General features: G+C 44.6%; 1 protein-coding gene across 1 annotated transcript in view; it reads right to left on the reverse strand.

Annotated features, from left to right (window-relative positions):
* MYO1D (myosin ID) overlaps positions 1-22,027 on the reverse strand; it is a gene marked incomplete at both ends in the record, with an annotated part of 391,969 nt that overhangs the window by 134,487 nt on the left and 235,455 nt on the right. The window contains 3 exons of the mRNA XM_080713600.1: positions 6,130-6,234; positions 6,742-6,886; positions 13,416-13,639. Of these exons, the coding sequence (XP_080569726.1) occupies positions 6,130-6,234; positions 6,742-6,886; positions 13,416-13,639 (474 nt within the window). The remainder of the gene's footprint in view (positions 1-6,129; positions 6,235-6,741; positions 6,887-13,415; positions 13,640-22,027) is intronic.

The following is a 22,027-nucleotide window of genomic DNA, read 5'->3' on the forward strand; positions in this document are numbered from 1 at the left end:
AAAAAAAAAAAAGTGTGCTTCTTGTTACAGTCACAAACTGGCATCATGATATATAGACTTTCTGTGTGGGTCTGTGAATCTAGTTAGCAATGGTCTTTTCTTGGTTGTCGATGAACTCTAGGGACACTAAAATAAAATAGAGTTTCTGGATCTCTGAGTTCAGAACTAGCTCTGGCCTAGAGTCTAGTTCTCATACCAAGATGCTACATGCTACATGCTACATGCAATCTTTCCTTGATGACCTTTATTTTGACCTAACTTTAAAACCAGCTGCTGTTTTGTCTAACAGATTTTATCCCTGCCTTGGGTAAAGTATTCAAATACTGATTGTGACAATAAGAAATACAAACAGGTCGAATATCCTATATTCAAAATGCTTGGAACCAGCAGTATTTCAAATTTTGGAGTTATTCAGGTTTTAGAATATTTGCACAGGGTTACTGGATGAATATTCCTAATAAAAAAATCTGAACTACTCCAGATCTGAAACCTTTTGAGTATTGTGTTTGTGCTCAAAAAGTTCCAGATTTTGGAGCATTTCAGATCTTGGACTTTTAAGATGAGGAATGCTCAACCTCTATTCAGTTTTTGGCCCTGGTTCCTGATACAGAACTTGAAAAACCCTTGTAATCCTATCAGTCGTTAGGGGTGATAGGATCATCTTTTGTTGTAATATTTAGTCTTAGTCCCAGGTTCCTGGAAAAAAAAAAAAACAAAAAACTTCTAAGACCATTGGAATCTCTGAAGTGATCAAAATGTCTTTTGTCCACTAAGGAGGTAACTAAGGACGGGGGATCCTAGTTTCAAGATGGATAGTGGGTGCCCAAAAGACCAAGGTTCAGTTAGAGGGCTAAGATTTTCAGTAGCCTCTCCAATTACTTCAGAGAGGGGAGAGGGGCTGGAGCTGGGGTCATTTATCAGAAGGCAATGATTTAGTCAATAATGCCTATGTGATGAAACCGCCTAAACTTTCAGGTCTGGAGAGTTTCCTAGTTGGTGAGTACTTGCAAGGGTTCAACCATACTTTTGCCTTTTATTATTATTTTTTTATGGGACTGGGGATTGAACTCAGGGGAATTCTACCTCTGAGCTATACCCCTGGCCCTATTTTTTTTTTTATTTTGAAACAAGGTCTCACTAAGTTATAGAGGGCCTCACTAAATAGTTGAGGCTGGCCATGAACCCCCAATCTTCCTGTCTCAGCCTCCCAAGTACTGGGATTCCAAGCATGTGCCATCGCACCCAGCTGCACTTTAGTTTTTTTTTTTTTTTTGTGTGTGTGTGTGGATCTGAGGATGAAACCCAGGGGCATTCAACCTCTGAGGATACCCCCTGCCCTATTTTTTATTATTTATTTGGAAACAGGGCCTCACTAAGTAGCTGAGGCTGTCCGTGAACTGTGATCCTCCGGTCTCAGCCTCTGGAATGCTGGGATGACAAGCGTGCACCATCACACCCGGCTCTTCACTTTAGTTTTTGAAAGGTATCTTTGCTGGGTATAGAATACTAGGTTAACAGGCTGGACTATGCCCAACCTCATCCCCAGTACTTTGTAGATTTTACTCCACTGTTTTCTCGGTTACATTGTTTCTGATAAGATATCAAATGTATCTTTCTCTTTGTGGCTCTCTTTTCTCTTTATTTTTTAATTTTTTAAAAAAGTTTTTGCGGTACTGGGGTTCCTGGAAGCCCTTCTACCTCCGGGCTACACTCCCAGACCTATTTTATACATATATATTTTTATTGGGAAACAGGGTCTCTTAAGCCAGCCTGGCTGGCTTCGAACCTGTGCGACCCTCCTGTCTCCGCCTCCCAAGCGCGGGGATTACAAGCGTGCGCCATCACGCCCAGCTCTTTTCTCTTTATTACTGGTATTGAGCAATCTGATCTCAATGTGTCTTGGTATCATTTACTTCCAGTTCCTTGTGCTTATTTCGTTAGCATCTTGGATCTATGCATTTAGTTTTCATCAAATTTGGAAAGATGTCAGCCATTATTTTTTCAAATTAGAAAAAAAAATCTTGAGCCGGGCTCAGTGGTACATGCTTTATAATTCCAGTTCTTGGGAGGTTGAGACCAGAGGATCATAGCTTTGTGGTGAATCTCAGCAACCTAGTGAGACCTTATTTCAAAATAATAAAAAATAAAATAGGGCTGGGGGTGTAGCTCAGAGACAGAATGTCTCTGAACTGCTCAGGTTCAATCTTGAGTACCACAAAAACAAACCAAACCAAACAAAAACCCCACGACAAATCTCTTCTATTCCTCAGAGACTGCAGCTGCATTCATTCAGGACCACATGGAGTTGTCTGACAGCTTCCTGATGTTTTGCTTTGAGTCCTTACCCCCACCCCCTCTGCCAGTGCTTCATTCTGGTAGCTTTATTGCTTTATCTTCAAATTCCCTACTCTTTCTTCTGCAAGGTCTAATCTGTTGTTAATCCTATTGAGTGCATTTTTTTTCGTGTGTGTGTGTGTGTGTGTGTGTGTGTGTGTGTGTGTGTGTGTATTTTCAATACTGAGGATAGAACCCAGGGGCATTCTACCACCAAGCTATACTCTCAGTCCTATTTTTTTATTCTTTATCTTTTTTTTTTTGGTGGTACTGGGGTTCCTGGAAGCCCTTCTACCTCCAGGCTACACTCCCAGACCTATTTTTACATTTTTATTTGGAAACAGGGTCTCCTAAGCCAGCGCGCGCGGCTGGCTTCGAACCTGCGTGATTCTCCTGTCTCTGCCTCCCAAGCGCGGGGATTTACAAGCGTGTGCCACCATGCCCGGCTTTTATTCTTTATCTTAAAACCAGCTCTCACTGAGTTGCAAAGGGCCTCACTAAGTAGCTAAGCCTGTCTGCGAACTGCAATCCTCTAGTCTCAGCATCCCAAAGGCTGGGATTACAAGCGTGCGCCACCACGCCCGGCTTCTCTCATGTTTTCATTTTTATAAATTCAATGCAGCTCATTAAAAATATTCCATGTTGCCAGGCATACCCATAATTCTAGTCCTTGGGAGGCTGAGAGAGGAGGATTCCAACCTGGAATCTTAGCCTCTCAAGTCCTGGAATTAACTCAACAGTTAATTACTCTCTATGGAGGCAAGATCCTTGCCAGTTGCCCAGGGGCCTGTGTGCCGGGAGCCCTGGGTGCTGTGACCTTTGGGTGGTTCTTTCCATCCTTGAGTACTTCCTCGCACGTGGGTCAGAATGCAGCTGGACACTGAAAGTGGACCCTCTAAAGGTCTTTGGCATGGTCTCTCCCTGCAGCTCTCTCCCCTGTGGTCCTCTGCTCTGCGTATCTATCTGCCTCGGTCTCTCCCAGCTGCCATCTGTCTTTTCGATTAGTGAATCCACCGGGCTACAAGTGGCTCCTGCTCAGGCGGGGACCGGGCAGCCCCGAGGCAGGAACGGGACTAATCCCCTGCGTGCCTTACTTTTTCTCCTATTTCTGGGCTCATTGTTTCTTCTTGCTTGATGTCCACTGTCTTAAAAACCACTGTTTTACATTTTTTGTCCCCTTTCCTTCCCATATGTAACCATTTTATATTTGTTTAAATAGCTGCAGTAGCCGGGCGTGGTGGTGCACGCTTGTAATCCCCGCGCTTGGGAGGCGGAGACAGGAGGATCACGCTGGCTTAAGAGACCCTGTTTCCACATAAAAAAGTAAAAAATAGGTCTGGGAGTGTAGCCCGTGGGAGTGTAGCCCGGAGGTAGAAGGGCTTCCAGGAACTCCAGTACCACCAAAAAAAAAAAAAAAAAAAAAAAAAAAAATAGCTGCCGTATATTCTACGGTGTACACGTAGTCCATTAGCTCAATCTTCTATTGATGTGCATTTACATTTTATTAGTCTTTATAATCTTTTGGGTGTTATAGTGTGTAAAATCATACACACACCTCTTTTTGGATATCTGTATAAATATATTTGTGGAGAAAATCTGGAGCTGTAGAGCTTCTGGAGTAAGAAGTATGGGATTATTTTTCCACCTTCTGTGATACTAAGGATTTTGTTTTGCGGTACTGAGGATTGGACCCAGGGGCACTGTACTTCCAAGCTACACTCCCAACCCTATTTTTTATTCTTTATTTTGAAACAGGATCTCACTATGTTGTGGAGGGTCTCACCAAGTAGCTGAGGCTGGCTGCGAACCTGCAATCTTCTTGTCTCAGCCTCCCAAGAACTGGGATTACAAGCGTGCGCCACTACGCCTGGTTCTCCCAGCCCTTTTCATTTTTTATTTTGAATCGGGACCTTTCTAGGCTGCTGAGAATTTTGCTACTTGCCGAGGCTGTCCTTGAACCTGCAATCCTTCTGTGTTAGCTTTCTAAGTACTGGGATTACAGGCACCTGCCACCTAAAACATTTCTTTAAATCCTTGCAAAACACTGTTTATGTGAACGTTTTATTTTTTATTTATTTATTATTTTTTTGGTGGTACTAGGGTTCTTGGAAGCCCTTCTACCTCTGGGCTACACTCCCAAACCTATTTTATACTTTTTTATTTGGAAACAGGGTCTCTTAAGCCAGCGTGGCTGGCTTTGAACCTGCGTGATCCTCCTGTCTCTGCCTCCCAAGCACGAGGATTACAAGCGAGCGCCACCACGCCGGGCCTATGTAAACGTTTTAAAGTTTGCCACACTTATAGTTGAAAACCCATACTTCATTATTCTGGTCTGAATAATAACTCTAAGTATGTATTTTTAAAAAAACAGTTGAAATAAACCCTCTCCAAAGTCACTTAAACTGGTTGGACTTTTATTATGTGGTAATTCTTGGATAATTTAATAAGTTCTTCCTTTGGATGTTGACACATTTATGATTAAGTTGACATATTTACATATTAGGAGATAATAATCTCTTCTTGGGTGAGTCCAGGCAATACTTTTCTTTTTCTCCTTTTGGTACTGGGGATTGAGCCCAGGGTTGGTCTATACAACTGAGCTCTACCCCCAGCCCTTTAACAAAAAAAAAAAAAAATTTTTTTTTTTTTTTGAGATAGGGTCTTGCTAAATTGCCTATGCTGGCTGCAAACTTGTTACCCGCTTGCCTCTGCCTACTGAGTAGTTTGGATTATAGGTGTGTGCTACAGTGCTCAGCTAGGTAATAATTCTCCCCGTTGACCCTCCCTTCTTTCTTTCCTACCTATCTCCCTATGAGTGATTGAACCCAGGGGCCTTCTACCTCTGAGCTACAGCCCCACCCTTATTATTATTATTTTTTTTATTTTGAAACAGGGTCTCACTAGGTTGCTGAGGGTCTTGTTGAGTTGCCGAGGAAAACTGCAAACCTGTGATCCTCCTGCCTTAGCCTCCCAAGTACTGGGATGAAGGGCATGTGCCACTAGGCCTGGATTTAGGCAATACTTTTCTTAAATTTATTTCATAATTTTAAAAATGCATTTGAATCCCTTTACAAAATGCTCTCTTGTGACTCCTTCAGCTTGTCCTCTCTCTGTTCTCTCAACAAGGGTCTTTACTGTGTCTCAGCTTCCACTCCCCAACCGGTCACCCCCCAGCAGATGACAGCTCATAGAGTCGGCTTCGGACAAACAGATGCATTCATGACAGGTATGAACGTATAGCACAGTGCGTTCTACCATAACTTATGTCCCGCAGAATTTTCTTTCTCCTCTTAATTCTGTTTTTTTTAAAAAAATAGTAATAAAACATATACTAAATAGTACTAAACTGGGTCTGGTGGTGCACACCTGTCATCCCAGTACTTGGGAGGCAGAGATGGGAGGATCCCAGGTTAGAATTCAGCCTCAGCAATTTAGTGAGACCCTGTTTCAAAATAAAAAAGTAAAAAGGGCTAGGGGTGTAGCTAAGAGGTGAAATGCCCCTCGGTTCAATCACTAGAACCTCCCCCACGACCACCATCACCAAAAACAGTACCAAGTGACCACTAAGTACAGAGCATCTGTGTCAATGCTACGAGAGAGGCACAGGCAGAAAAATGAGAATCCTCAACAACGCACTTGGCGTCGGCAGCCTGGCCAGCCTGGCCCTACCAAGGACGCCCCGGCGCGGGCGGGCACAGCTGGCTGGCGGGCCTGGCGGGGCCGCTGGTTGTGCACTCTTGTTAGTTTTACTGCAGGCCTGCTAGGTGAGCGTCATCTCAGCCAGTCTTGCCTTACCTTACGGACATGGCAGGAAAAGAGGACATTCATGTATTTGTCCTTCCGCTTCAGTTCATTAGCAACAGGGACAAAAGTGCCTGAGGTCTGAGGCGTATCTGGCTTCTGAAAGAAAAAGGGCACAGTGGTGCGAGAAAGCTTAGTGTCTGAGATGCGCGGGCGACCTGGCGTACAGCTCATAGCTACCATGAAGCTTCACACATACGCTTTTTATCTCCTCTCCCCAGATGGCAGGCTACCAGAGGGTTGTTATTACATCAAAGGTCCTAGAAAACTTTTAAATTAGGGAATGGGAGAGAAGATGAAATGAAGCTTTGGGGATGATTAATATAAGGGTGGTAATTAAAAATAGTTGCTGAATAAAACGGGGAAGGTTTAAGTGGTGAAGGGCCAGGTTGCCGAGTGACTTAAGACTCATGGACACAAGACAGAAGGCCCCACCTAACGTGGAGGAAACAGCAAATATTTTACTTTTGGAGGCAATAAAATCATTTGACTTAGCACCTCTCATAGGAATTAGTTGTTTTCTGAAAGTGTTTTATTCTTTCTGAAACCTTCTCTTTGTAAAGGGAGCAGGAATAGCCCGCGCGTCTGTCATTCTCTTGGACTCACCGAAGCCAGGTAGTTGCCCTCCCAGGCCCTCTGCAGCCCCAGGTCGGCCCTCTGGCCCTTTAGCATTTCCATGGCTGCGACCTTGGCCCTGACCTGGGGCAGGTCTGAAGCAGGGATGCTCTTGATGAGCCGAGATGCTCGCCACCTATGAGGACACAAAGTACGCTGAGTAGCAACTCGCAAGAACAGCTCCAACCGCTGCTAAGTACCTGGGTCCAAAGCACATGCAGATTACGTTATGCCAAGTGAAACGCCTCCGCGTTGTAAAAACACAGAAAGAAGTTGTTAAAACACACGTTATTTTATGTAGACAGGTACAAAAGATTTTTAACTTGTTTGTGTGTTTTATAAAACTACAAGTGCTACAAGAGGTGTGTGCACGTATGTCTCTGTCACTCTGTACCCCAATATGATGTATAATGCACCAAATTAAAAATTTATAATGCACCAAATTAAAAAAAGCAACTTAGAACTTAGTGATATATGAGCTCTCGTACTACAAGCTAACCATCCTTAATTAAAAAAATCAGATTACTGAAATGCTCAGAAACGCAATGCTTCTTGGGCATCTCTCCACCAGTGAAGCCTGTGCAAATATCTCCAGGTCTGAAAAACTCAGGAATCAGACTCTTCTGATCTCAAGACAGTTTCAGACAAGGGCTACTCAACTTGGAGCTTATATTTAGGGCCCTGCACATGAATTTGTTGTTGATTCATTCAAGTGTCCAGGGCAATCGCTAAGCTCCAGCCCTGTTCTGGGCAGCGGAGGCCCAGCAATAAGCAAAGCACTCAAAGGTGCTCTCTGCCAGGCTCGAGGAGCGACAGACTATCGGCGCAGGAGTGCCTGCAGTATTGGAGGGGCTGCCTGCTGTGGAGAAAAGCAGACTGGCAAGGAGGGCAGGAAGGAGCAGTGCAGGGATGCTTATGCTGGGGGTGTCTGGAAGGGGCCTCTGCTGAGGACAGATGAGCAGAGGCCTAGGGAGGGGATGGAGCCAGCCACAGAGAGCTGAGCCGGGGAGCTTCAGGAAGAGCTGCTCAGGCCGGGAGCTGGCTGGTGGTCAGTGGTGCAGCTGTAGCCGGGAGTCTGGGAAACTGGAATTGCACAGGCGCAGGATGAGGGAGCACCAGGCAGAGAGGACAGAGGGGGCCGGGGCCAGAATCCGCAGAGGGCGTGATCAGGACTGTGGCCTTTCCTCTAAATGAGATGAGAAGCCACTGGGAGGTTCTGAATGAAGGGATGTGACCTGACTCACTTCAGTAGGGCCCTATGGCTGCTGGAGGCTGGGGGGAGAATGCCAGTTCCCATAGTGCCAAGCTGGGGGAAGCTGGCCTATGGTCAGGGAGGTGCTGGTGGAAGTGGAGCTAGGTTGGTTCTGGATATATTCTGATCAGATTTACTGATGGATTCGATGTGGGAAGAAGAGGGCGGAACTGACAGAACTTTTTTTTTTTAACCAGATGAATAGTCAAGGCCATGGTTTGCAAACTATGCTCCTGCAAAATATGAAAACAAGATTCAATTAAAATAGAAAATTACTGCCAGGCGTGGTGGTACACACTTGTAATCCCAGGACCTGGAAGGCTGAGACAAGAGGATCTGGGTTCGCAGCCAGCCTCAGCTACTTAGTGAAACCCTCCACAAAACTTAGACACTGTTTCAAAATAAAGAATAAAAAATATGGCTAGGGGTGTATCTCAGAGGTAGAATGCCCCTGGGTTCAATCCCAGTACTGAAAAAAAAAAAGAAAAAAAAAGAAAAAAAAAAAAGAGAGGATCAAGGTTTGCGGCCAGCCTCACCTACTTAGTGAGGCCCCCTGCAACTTAGTGAGACCTTGTTTCAAAATAAAGATGAGCTAGATGTGGTGGCGCACACTTGTAATCCCAGCGCTTGGGAGGCTGAGACAGGAGGATCACACAGGTTCGAAGCCAGCCTCAGCTACTGAGTGAGGCTCTCAGCAACTTAGTGAGACCCTGTTTCCAAATAAAGTATAAAATAGGTCTGGGAATATAGCCCAGTGGTAGAAGAGCCCCTGGGTTCCACCCCCCAGTACCACCAATAAATAAGGAAAGAAAGAAAAGAAAGAAGAAAGAAAGAAAGGAAGAATAAAATTAGATGGGCTGGGGATGTAGCTTGGAGGTAGAGTACTCCTGGGTTCAATCCCCAGTAGTGCAAAAAAAAAAAAAAAAATCCCATTGACATAACTGAATACATCGAAAAATAAGAAGAAAACTGTAACATCACCAGGAAACGGAAGTGATGTCAATATACTAAATGGTGGAAGACTTTCTAGAAGCTTCAAAGCAGACTGGCTGGGGCTGACGGAGGGGTGGGCCTGTACAGGAGGAGAGGAACCTCCAGGTGCCATGGGTGTCTCTGGAAAGGCCCAAAGGGCCTTGAACCTGAGCAGCAGGTGTGGAGCAGGGGCAGGAGGTGGCGGCGCTGCCGCTCGGGCCTGGGCCAGGTCCTGCAGTGCGCTCCTGGCCTTGATGAGGCAGGACACCTGCCATGGTGGCGAGGTCCAGGACAGGCAGGCTGCAACACAGCAATCGTGAAAGAGGACAGGCTCAGCGCGAGAGTGAAATGCCTTTCTCTGCTCAAACAGCACTCCAGTGAGACAGGCTGTCATAAGGTCACTAAGGAAGCGGCTAGAAGAGTGACAGGGGCCCAGGTGATAGGCCAGTCCTGTAACACTAGGCAGCTTGCTAGGCAACTGTCTCAACGAGCCCCTGAGCTCCAAATTTCACTGCTGGCTTACCTCTCACTGCTCCTCCTGCAAAGCCTCTGTGCTTAGCTGGCCTGTCCCTTCTAAACCCTCACAGTGGCCCTGGACAAGGCCCAGTGCAGAGACATGCTGGGGTGCTGGGGACCTGATCCTCATCTCCACCAAGAGCCACACGGGCGGCTTCTCATCCTGGCCATGCAAGCCACCAGCTGTAACTGTGTGCAGCCAACTACAGCTGCGGCCATCGCAGCCGGCAGCCTTCAGGCCATGAAGGAGCCAAGCCGGGCACAGCGCGGGCGCCAAGAAATAGCGCAATGTGAGGAGGAGCGGTGAACCTACACGTGGTCAGACACGCGGTGAGGCTCCAGAAAACCAAGGCAGACGTCAAAAGAGCGGCGGGACCCTTTCATTCACTTCTCTTGTATTCCACGGATCAGAAAATCCAAGAACAGGGGTGGTAGACTGCAGCTGTGCCAAATCTGTTTCTGTACAGCCCATAAGCTAGGAAGAGTCGTACATTTTTACATATTTCACAAAACCCAACCAAAACAAAGAAGAATATGTGAGAGACCATATGCAGCCTGCAAAGCCTAGCATGTTTACTACGGCCCTTTCCAGAAAAAGTGTGCTCACTCCTAACTAGGAACACAAATGGCAACCTCACTGAGAGAGAGCGAGAGAATATGAATATGTGTGCACACGTGCAGAGACAACAAACAGAGCAGACACATGATTTTTTCAAATGTTCTTTGACTAAAGCCCCAGGGAGGCTGGGACTGTCTTTCTCGTCTTTCTTGTTTATCACTGTATTCCTGGAACCCAGGTTGGTACCCACAACACAGCAGGTGTTAGAAAAATATCCTCTGAATGTGTAAATTGACTTTTACACAAGTTAATCAATTCTAGGTCACAAATAAAACCCTGAGAATCTACAGAGAAGCCTGTGCAGGCCACAGCGCAATCTAATCAGAGTCCAGCATAATCTTCTGCAGCTGCTAAAAACATCACACAGATCGTCATGGACTGGTCTCCATGAGTTATCTTTAAGCCAAGTCCAAGAACCATACATATAATCCTGCTTATGTAAAAACGAGGGGGAAAAGCCCAAACAGTATGTGGCTGTGTGTGCAAGTGCTCACTGTCCTGGCAGACATTTCCACAGCCCTTATTATGCACCCGGCGCCCGCGCTGTGAAATGCTGTGGATACATTTACATAATCCTTTCAGCAGCCTACCAGGCAGGTGCCACTATTATGATTCTTTCATAGGGAAAGAAACCAAGGCACCGAGGGTTAACTAACATGCCCCAAGTTACAGAGCTGGTGTAGCAACACAGTGAGAATACAGACCCAGGCCTCGGGGTCTGTTTTTAAACACTTGATCGTGCTGCCTCTTACAACGTGTGTGTGTGTGTGTGTGTGTGTGTGTGTGTGTGTGTGTGTATGCATAGACAAAGATTTTTTTGTGTGGTACTGGGGTTCCTGGAAACCCTTCTACCTCCGGGCTACACTTCCAGACCTATTTTATACTTTTTAAATTTATTTATTTGGAAACAGGGTCTCTTAAGCCAGTGAGGCTGGCTTCGAACCTGCACGATCCTCCTGTTCCCCGCCTCCCAAGAGCGGGGATTACAAGCGTGCGCCACCACGCCCGGCTAGACAAAGATTTTAAAGGATACCAACTAATGGTTGATGAGTGATTATCTCAAGAGAAGGAAATTAAACAGGGAAAAACAAGGGAAGTGGGATTTCAACTTTATATCTTATATATTTCACCTAAGAAAGCCAATGGACATGCATTTAAGTATAGCTTAATTACTCTAAACATTAAGAATATAGGTGATGCATAATAACATTCATGAGAAAAATTTATCTCAAGAGTAAAAAAGCCTGCTAAGATTGGAAACAAAGTACTGTGTCTTAGAATTGAGGTACAGTTGCTTTCAATAATTCTATCTTGTTTGATGTTTTTTGTTCATTTTTTTCTTCTTTGTGGTACTGGGGACTGAATTCAGGGGTGCTCTACCACTGAGCTATACCCTCCGCCATTTTTATTTTTGTATTTTGTATTTTGAGACAGGGTCTTGTTAAATTACCCAGTCTAGCCTCAAACTTGTAATCCTCCTGTCTCAGCCTCCCAAGTACAGGGATTACAGGAGTGAGAGACTGTACTTGGCTGGTCTTTTCTTTTTATGAAGAATCTTATTTTTTAAATGCAAATGAGATACATATGAAAGAGCTTTCCTTTCATGCATTTTATTTATCTTTTGATATCTTCTACCAGCTGTCTAGAGCAAAATCTAAAGAAGATAAAATTTTATTTAGCACAGAATTATAAATTAGTTCTTTTACATTCAGGGTACCAATTAGTGTTCTTTTATTCAATGACAGCAAATCACTATATTTGAGAACTGCTAGCTTAGTTTATGTGACTATAAGGCTGTATCTAAGACAGAGCTAAGCTGGGTGTGGTGGAGCACACATGTAATCCTATTACTTGGACGCTAAGACAGGAGGATCATAGGTTCGAGGATAGCCTCAGTAACACAGTGAGACTTTTAGGAACCCAGTGAGACTTATTTCAAAACAAAAAATATAAAGGGCTGGGAGAATAGCTTGAAGATAGAATACCCTGCCTTAGTAACACACACACACACACACACACACACACACACACACACACACACACACAAACACAGAGAGCTAGACACAGCCAGTACTAGATATCCAGGGTTTTACATCTGCAGATTCAGTTAACTTTTTTTTTAATAAAAAATGTATTGAGACCTACAATGGTTGAATTTATTGAATACCTACAGACTTTTTCTCCTCATTATTCCTTAAGCAATAGAGTAACAACCATTTATAGAACATTGGATAAGGTATTATAAGTAATCTAGAGATTACTTAAAATATGCAGGCAGGTGCACATAGGTTACATGCAAATACAACACCATTTTATATAAGAGAATTGAGCACCTGAGGGCTCTGGTGTCCACAGAGGGTCCTGGAACCAATCCCCTAAAGTCACCAAGGGACAAGTGTGCATCTGGTACACACTGGCAGGAAATAAACTCTGCAAGCAATGAGGAAGGCCTTCCCCAAGGACAAACTCAGATTCAGGGCAGGTATAAAAAAATGAAGATCAGTTGGAAAGGCCCCAGATTTTACATAGGTGCTTGTTTAAAATGTAGCTTGGTCTAAAAGACTTGCTTTTGAGCTGGGCGTGGTGGTGCACGTTTGTAATCCCAGCATCTGAGAGGAGGATCGCGGTTCGAGGACAGCCTCAGCTACTTGGTGAGGCTCTTTGCAACTCAGTGAGACTCCGTTTCGAAATAAAGAATAAAAAATAGGGTTGGGGGTGTAGCTTGGAGGTAGAATGCCCCTGGGTTCCATTCCCAGTACCAAAATAATAATAATAATAATAATAATAATAATAATAATAATAATAATAATAGACTTGCTTTGCCCTTGGCTGTCCTTCAGTCATCTAGGAAACCTTGAAAGGTTTCCTCTTCCTGGGTGCCACCCCCAGCTCCATCAAAAAGAACTCTCTGGAAGTGAGGCCCAGCACTCCTAAGGAGTCCACAGCACATCTGGATTGAAAAGCGCTGCTCTGGACGGATTAGTGGACTTTTCAGTAGGAGTTGGGTGGGTGGGTGGGTGATTTAAAGACATAGTTATTTGTCACTAATAAGAGAAAAAGGAGGGACGGCATGCTAGTGGCTTCTCTTCAATGCAGCCTAGATCCAGAGGTTGTGGGGCGCTTCTGTCAATCACTACAGGAAAAATAAATGGACAGTTTCATTATTCTGAGAGATAAGAAGATAGCTTTTGAAGTCAAAACCTATAAAACTGAGGACAGAAGCGAAAGGCAGAGGTCATAACAGCAAACAGCTGAGCCAATATCATGGCCTGTGAGTACAGGCGGCCCAGAGCGACAAACTCTTACCTATTAAAGATGGCCTGCAGGGCCTCCTCAAAGCGGCGCAGGACTTTAGGAGGGACTGGCCACTTCACGTGCTTCCCGTGGTCCCTCATGGTCTTGACGCCCTGGAAGCGCCTGGTTACCTCTTGGATGTAGGACTTCACTTTGTACCGCCGGTAGTACCTGATTATCGTCAGCGCCGCCTTGGTCCTCTTGTAGCGCATGCGCGCCAGAGTGCCCCGCCACACCTTCAAGGAAGGAAGAGGAGAATGTTGCTGGCCGGCTGAGTAGCGGGTGTCTTTGACGTTACAGAAGCTCCTCTACTTAAAGTCAGGGTGGAGTCAGGGATGGTAGCTCATGCCTGTAATCCCAGGGCTTGGGAGGCTAAAACAGGAGGATTATGGGCTCGAGGTCAGCCTCAGCAACCTAGCAAGGCCCTTTTTCACAATAAAAAATAAAAAGGGCTAGAGGGTGTCGCTTGGAGGTAGAATGTCCCTGGATTCAATCCTCAGTACAAAACCAAACCAAACGACAAAACAAAACAAAAACAAAAGCAGGTGCAGGGAGGAGGGACTCGCCGGGATCTATATTATCAGAGTCAAAGCATGTCAATTCTGTGTGGCACCAACAGATGGTGCTAGGAATCGTCTTGTCATCCCCTCTCCCCCTCCCCAGGTATCTCATTCTACCGGGAAGCAGAAAGTTATTTTAACGTTATTGTCATGAAAAGAAGAAAGCCAAAATGTAAGTATCTGTGATAGCTATTTAGGGATGTTGAAGTGAAGCAGAGATGAGTCAGAACCGAGTGTCAGAAGCCTCTTCGTCGGTCTTCTTGTGAAGCGGGTTTTACGTGGGTTACGCACCCTGGCCGCTTTAGATCTAAACCCTGATTCGCACACAGCCTGAACATCCCCTCTCCCTAGGTGGGAAGCAAACTCCCAAGAATTTAGATGTATTCCTAGGGAAAGGGTAAAATGTTACCAATATCATACAAATTTCTGCTAACAATTTTTCAGTGTTCAAATCAATCAGACAACAGATAAAGGTCTCAATGCCAACTTCAACCAAGCATAATGTCGGAGATACTTGCATTCCCTTCAGGGTCCTGTGTGCAGACGGGCACCCATACTTTTCAACATCCTCGGCAAAAACAAACTTAATGTAATCTTCTGGCCCCTGCTCTGTATGTTTTTCTACCGCCAAATGTATATTCTGTATACTCTTTCTTCCACAATATTTCCAGTATGATCCCCTTTCTATTCCTTTCTGCTCCCCGAGTCTGGACCAACTCAAATACTCTAGCTGCTCCCTTTGACCAATGTATACGCGCCCCATCATGCTCTGCTGCTATTTATTGCTGTACTTTATTTTTTTTAATTTTTATTTTTTTGGTGGTACTGGGGTTCCTGGAAGCCCTTCTACCTCCGGGCTACACTCCCAGACCTATTTTTGCATTTTTATTTGGAAACAGGGTCTCCTAAGCCAGCGCGCGGGGCTGGCTTCGAACCTGCGCGATCCTCCTGTCTCTGCCTCCCAAGCGCGGGGATTACAAGCGTGCGCCACCACGCCCGGCTATTGCTGTACTTTAAACAGCCATTCCAATTCTTACTTAGCTTGCTTGTTTTATTTACCTCCCTTCTCCCTGATCTGAACAGGCAAAGATTCAAAGCCCACAGTGAGTTCTCCAGACTCCCTCGGGTTTCTTTTATTTCTTCTTCAACCCCACCTCTGCCCACCAGCTTCTCTTGAAACACTTGTGTGCTGCCCCCTCCATCCAGCCCTTTTGGGGTGTCATCACGCAGTCTCCAAGTGTGACGCACGTGCACGCAATGGTCTCCCTTTCCAGCTTATGAGGCAAAAAAGACAGATTTGTTTGCACATGACACGAGAAGAGGTCATCCAGGGGTCCCAATGGGTCAAGAAACACCAAAACGTGTCGGGGAAGCACGGATCCAAGCAGCTTGTGACGGGGATGCTGAGCTCACGTATAAACACAGCATTCAAGGTCCAGAGGCAGCAAAGGTTCGTTTGCTTTCTCACGTGGTACCCTATGGGACCCTTTCTGATAGAAGTGGCTCTCTTCCCTGTAGCAGAGCGCATGGTACAGATGGCTGTGTTACGCCTCCGCCCAAGTGCTAAAATAAAGGCCCCTTCTTTAGCTTGAAAAGCCAAAAGAATACAATTAGAGGGTGGAAGTACGTGATTTGCTTTCTTAGACAAAACACATTTTTAAAGTTGCATGCTGTTTGTGGCTTTCTTCCCCACAAGGGGAAGAAAATTAGGACTCCCTGGGGCCACATTTATAGAGAAAATCAATCTTTAATTTCCAAGAAGTGTTTTATTGAGCTTTATTATTATTATTTTTTGTTAGATTTGTTAATAAGTCTTTAAAAACATTTTATAAGAGAGTGCTTTTTAAGGACAATCTTTAAAGTTTCATTCGTGTTGCTGGTTTATTTGTATTTTGCGCAAGTAAAAATCAAACAGAGCCAGGCATGGCGGTGCATACTTGTAACCTCAGTTCTTGGGAGGCTGAGCCAGGAGGATTGTGGCTTTGAGGCAGGTCTCAGCAATTTTTAGCAAGGCTGCCTCCACATCTCAGTGAGACCCTGTTTTTAAAAAAAAAAAAAAGGCTGGAAGTGTAGCTCAAAGGTAGAATGCCCCTGGATTTAATCCTCAGCATCATAAACATACAAAATCAAATAGTAAAAAAAAAATAGTTTGAAAAACCCAAATAAGTACCAAAATGCTTAAAATAAAAGACAGCAGTCCTCCCCCTGGCCCACCTACCCTGCCTCCTACCTTGCAGTCTCATTTTACAAAAACTATTTTAGCTGCTTCTTTTGGTACTTATTGTCATATTTATAAACAATACATATACACTGTTATTTCTTGATGGATCCTTTTAGAAAGTATCCAAATAACAGAAGTTAGAAATTTAGTTCCCGTACCATCAGTCCTGTCTTCTATCATCCCGATAGTAGTTATATGGAGTTAAGTCAATAGTATTCACATTATTACCTATGGTACATAAGTGATTTTATATCTTGGATAAGTAATCCATATATGCATATGTCACATCCTATTATGTATATATGAATTTGGTTTGCCACTGTGCTAGAGTATGACTGTTCTTCCTTTATTAAGTAAATTTGGTTTTATCTCTATTTTTAAATTTAAAAACCGTGGGGGAAGCTCACCAAGTGCTGTGTGCGTGTACGTTCCTATCACACTGAGCTTTATTATGCTATGAGATTACAGCGCACCAATAAAAAGATATTAAAAACATAGCAGCCAGGTATGATGGTGCATCCTTGTAATCCCCGCGCTTGGGAGGCTGAGACAGGAGGATCTCAGGTTCATGGCCAGCCTCAGCTACTTAGTGAGGCCCTCTGCAACTTAGTGAGACTCTGTTTCAAAATTAAAAGTAACAGCCAGGCGTGGTGGCGCACGCTTGTAATCCCCGCGCTTGGGAGGCGGAGACAGGAGGATCGTGCAGGTTCGAAGCCAGCTGTGTGCGCTGGCTTAGGAGACCATGTTTCCAAATAAAAATGTAAAAATAGGTCTGGGAGTGTAGCCCAGAGGTAGAAGGGCTTCCAGGAACCCCAGTACCACCAAAAAAAAAAAAAAAAAATTAAAAGTAACAAATAAAAAATAGAGCTGAGGGTATAACTCGGAGGTATAATGACTCTAGGTTTAACCCCAGTACTGCAAAAAATTATATAATATATATATACACACACACACACACACCCAGTACTGCAAAAATTTTATATATAACATAATATATATAATATATAATCTCTATGTTTCTCTCTAATATATAATCTATATAATATAATATAATCTCTATAGAGATACATATATAGATATATACACATAACTGTATTAACTATATATGTAGATATGTCTCTCTATCTCTCTCTCTCTCTCTCTCTCTCTCTCTCTCTCTCTCTCTATATATATATATATATATATATATATATGTATATATATATTAAGATAGGAGGGAGGATCACGGTTCTTGGCCGGCCTCAGCTACTTAGTGAGGCCCTTTGCAACTCAATGAGATCCTGTTTCAAAATAAAGAATAAAAAATATGGCTGGGGGTGTAGCTCAGAGGTCGAATGCCCCTGGGTTCCATCCCCAGTACAAAAAAAAAAAAAAAAAAAAAATTAGTGCTAATTTTGGCCAAATGCTCTTAGACTGTCAAATGACCAGAAATACCATTTCCAATTGCCAGGGACATCAGCTGAAGCTCTTTCTTTGATATTCCTCATATCCTTACGTACTTTTGACCCTCTTCCAAGTTGTATCCTGTGACTTTTTTTGTTTTTGTTTTTGTGGTACTGGGGGTGGAAGCCAGAGGCTTTCTACCTCCGGGCTATACTCCCAGACCTATTTTATATTTTATTTGGAAACAGGGTTTCACTAAGTTGCTGAGAGCCTCACTAAGTAGCTGAGGCTGACTTCGAACCTGTGCGATCCTCCTTTCTCAGCCTCCCAAGCACAGGGATTACAAGCGTGCACCACCATGCCCGGCTCTTTTTTTTAATTTAAAGAAGTTTATTAAAAAGATAGAAATACAGAAAATAGAAATACAGAAAATAGTTATAGCCCCATGCCAAAATGGCATGAGGGGGGAGGGTGGCCCGGGCCAACTCACCACTCCCCATCCTGCGACTTTACAAACTACTCTTTCATGGTGGATTCCTGACTCCAGAGTTTGTATCATTCTTTTTCTTGGTTTTCTTCCCTCCAGTAGCTTCCAAGAAAAGGTGCATGGCCAGTACATTTCTCTTCTCTCAAACTTCCTTGAGAGTACCTATTAGCTGCCTAAAATGTCTTCCTTGGGCACGAGGAAGTTGGTTGAGAAGAGATTCTGGGCAGAGGATGCCTCTGTCCAAATCCTGGCCCCAGCCCTAATGGCTGGGGAGACTCAGGCAAGCTTCTTAACCCTGTGGGCCTTGGTTTCCTGGTGCCTAGGGTGGGTATGATAATGGCGCTCAGCTCGCAGTGTTGTGAGGAGCTCACACATGGAGCGCTACAGCAGTGCCTGGTGGGTAGTGGGCGCAGCAAGCACAGGCTGCTACGGCATGTGGAGCCCACGCTTGTCCTCAGTGGGCTGGGCTACTTTCTACTTTCTTTCCTGTATGTGCAGACTTTTTTCCCTTTGGTCACATGTCACTGTGACTTGGAGACTCTTTAATGGACATGGACCATTCTTTCTCAGCCTGCCATCTGCCTCCAAATACTGCTTGGTTGGGCCTTATTTTATTCTTCTGCCAAAGGCGGGACTTTGTGTCCAGGTTGTATAGGTCCCACCTGGTCTTTTGCCTGCCCGAGAAGGGTGGGTCACTCATTGCTCTTAAGGTCCTTCCTTTGTTCTATGGAAATGAATGGGTCATGGAGTCTGGGGTACTGTGAGTTCTGGCTTGGTATTCTTTTTCCATGTCTAGTGGAGCTTTTCTCAGTGAAGCTATAATAATTATTGCTAGTACATGCTTCCCTCATTTCTTACCCACTCACGGATATATCAGAGGTAGGAAAGATGACAAATCTTGCTGGCCCAAGAAGTCTTTTTTTTTTTTTTTTTAATGGTGGCACTGGGGATTAAACCTAGGGGCATTCTACCTTTGAGCTACAACTCCAAGTCCTTTTTAATTTTTGTTGTGAAACAGAGTCTAAGTTGTGGAGGGCCTTGCTAAGTTGCTGAGGCTGGACAGAGACTTGTGATCCTTTTGTCTCAGCTTTCCAAGTACTGGGATTACAGGCAAGCTCTACCATGCCCAGTGCAAAAAGTTTTCTTAATGGACTAAAGAGTCCCCAACACAGCGGTGTGAGATTTTTTTCCAGTTAATTAATTCACTTTAATACTTTTATTGTTACAATATAATTGTACATCATAGTGAAATTTAAAGTGATAGAAACATACATGCACACAGCACTTGGTGATTTTGGGTGGTGGGTAGTCTAAGCTTCCCTCCTGGTCTACCCCTCTTCTAACAATACCTCAAAGCAGGGGAACTTTTCAGAACTCCCTTTTTGTATTTATCTATGTTTCATTTTTCTTTTAAAAGAATATGTTGATTTTCTGGCATTTTTTTCAGTTTGGTCCAATTTTTCTTTCTCTGAATGACACGTCTCAAAGTTCATGGTATGAAGTTGTATCTTTTTTTCCCCCAGTTTTAGGGTTGGAGGCATGTTCTTTGTTGCTTTTAAATTTGATATTTATTAATTTTTTGGGGGGTATTGGGGTTCCTGGAAGCCCTTCTACCTCTGGGCTACACTCCAAGACCTATTTTATATATTTTTTTATTTGGAAACAGGGTCTCTTAAGCCAGCGAGGCTGGCTCCGAACCAGCGCGATCCTCTTGTCTCTACCTCCTAAGCGTGGGGATTACAAGCGTGCGCCACCACGCCTGGCGATATTTATTAATTTCACATACTTTTGGGAGAGATAAATTCTATGAGTTCCAGTGTCAACTTTATCAGAAGCCCCATAGGCTTTGTTATTAACATCAGAGGGAAAGTATCACTGAAAAACTACAGGAGAAAATGATTCTTTTTTTTTTTTTTTGGTGGTACTGGGGTTCCTGGAAGCCCTGCTACCTCTGGGCTACACTCCCAGACCTATTTTTACATTTTTATTTGGAAACAGGGTCTCTTAAGCCAGTGCGCGCAGCTGGCTTCGAACCTGCGCGATCCTCCTGTCTCTGCCTCCCAAGCGCGGGGATTACAAGCGTGCGCCACCACGCCCGGCAGGAGAAAATGATTCTATGGGAAAAATGGTTCATGTATTTTTCCTTATAATCTAAATACATTGGTTTAAATACCTTCTATAGCGGGGTGTGTTGGCCCATGCCTGAATCCTAGTACTTGGGAGGCTGAAACATGCTCTTGAGTCAGTCCTCAGCAACACACACACACACACACACACACACACACACACACACACACACACACACACACTCATAGAATTGGTGTGTCTGCCTCGGGAAGGGTTCCTGTTTATCCTCTCACCAAAGGTCTTGCAGATTGGTATTTAAGGTACAGGTTTTCCCATGTTCCCTCTATGTTAAAATCTGCTTAAAGCTGTTGGATTTTTTTCAAGAGTCATTTAAAACTCACCTCTGTAGAGGTGTCTGTCTGATGCTAAAAGCAGAAAATTAAAAGTTATGTCCCATAAACAAATGCTGAATACCTATGTGTACATGCCTGACAGGTTTTACAAACAAGGAGCCCGAAGAGGCCCTTGGGAAAGCCATATTAATGCCCCATGTGGAGCCCACCAGGTGCTGTGCTACAGGAGGCCATGCAGAAGTGAGAATCAGAGTGTGCCCTGGCGAAGTCAAGTAGAGGACAGGAGACAAGTGCCAGAGGGCCTGCAGCCATTTCTTAGGAAAGAGGACAAGAGGCAGATGACCCAGGGAGACCAGCCCAGGTACAAACAGAGAACGCTGGAGCAACACTCATGTCCTTCCCATTCACTTGCCAAATCCCAGCACCGCTGCACGCAGTGCTTCAAGACCAGAGTCAGACTGTGCCACTCCTCTGCTCCAAACTCTGCAGAGCTACTTCCCTCAGAGCAAAAGCCACCGTCTTCAGATACTTTGCAAAGTCCATGAGACCCAGCACCACTCTCTCCTCACACTTGTCCTCCCAGATCTGTCCGGCTCACCCCAGCCACAGGACGGCCCCACTACGCCCTCCTCAGGCCAGGCAGCCTCTTGTCTCGAGGTCTTTGTGCTGGCTGCTACTTCTGCCTAAAATGATCTTCCCCAGATGGCACAGGGCTAGCTTCCTCACCTGTCTGCATCTTTGCTCAGCTGTCACCTTCTCAATGAGGCCAGCCCTCACCATTCTACTGAAAAGTTCAATGTGTCTCCCCCCTCCCCCCCTTCCCATGCTCTATTTACCCCACCTCCACCCTTAACATGTTTCCAGGACACCCGGCACTGACATAGCATTGCTCAGACTCTCCCCCCACGGGAAGTTAAGCTCTATGAGCCAGGGAACTCCATCTCTGCTGCTCGCTGGTGTATCTCCACTGCTTGGAACAATGCCAGGGACAAGAGTCACTCAATAGTATCTGTTGAATAGATGAATGTTTTCATCTTCCAAGCCTGATACAGACTCTCATTTGGGCTATATTTCCCATCTTCAAGAGCTCATCTTTGTCCTTGCACTATTCTCTTTAAAATCATGTTGCTCTTGTTTTACAAATGTGACATTTCCTTCTTTTCAATGTATGACTTCTGGTGCTATATTCCAGACTGCTCTCTGTGTTGTACCTTTTACCTCTATGTCTCCTCTTCTCCTATTTGTCTTGGTCTTGGCCTTTCATGCCAGCGGCCTTTCTCAGATGTCTGGGGCCCTTGGTCATCCACTCACACCAAAGAGAGAAAAACCACTGGCAAACTCTGGTTATGTGGATTTATGGATGATGGACTTCCCTACAAGGTGATTAGTTGGGGACCAGCCATCTGTGGAGAACCACAGAATGTCAGTATCTTTGCTTCTAGAATTCTCAGAGTGAAGGGGAGGGAGGTGGGTGCCTTCCTCTTGAGGATCTATATTTTTATTTAGTATCTTGGTTTCAATATGGTACCTGACCTCTCTCTTCCACTAAGCCT

The sequence above is a fragment of the Muscardinus avellanarius genome (assembly GCF_963383645.1).
Source record: "Muscardinus avellanarius genome assembly, chromosome: 16".
Lineage (NCBI taxonomy): Eukaryota > Metazoa > Chordata > Mammalia > Rodentia > Gliridae > Muscardinus > Muscardinus avellanarius.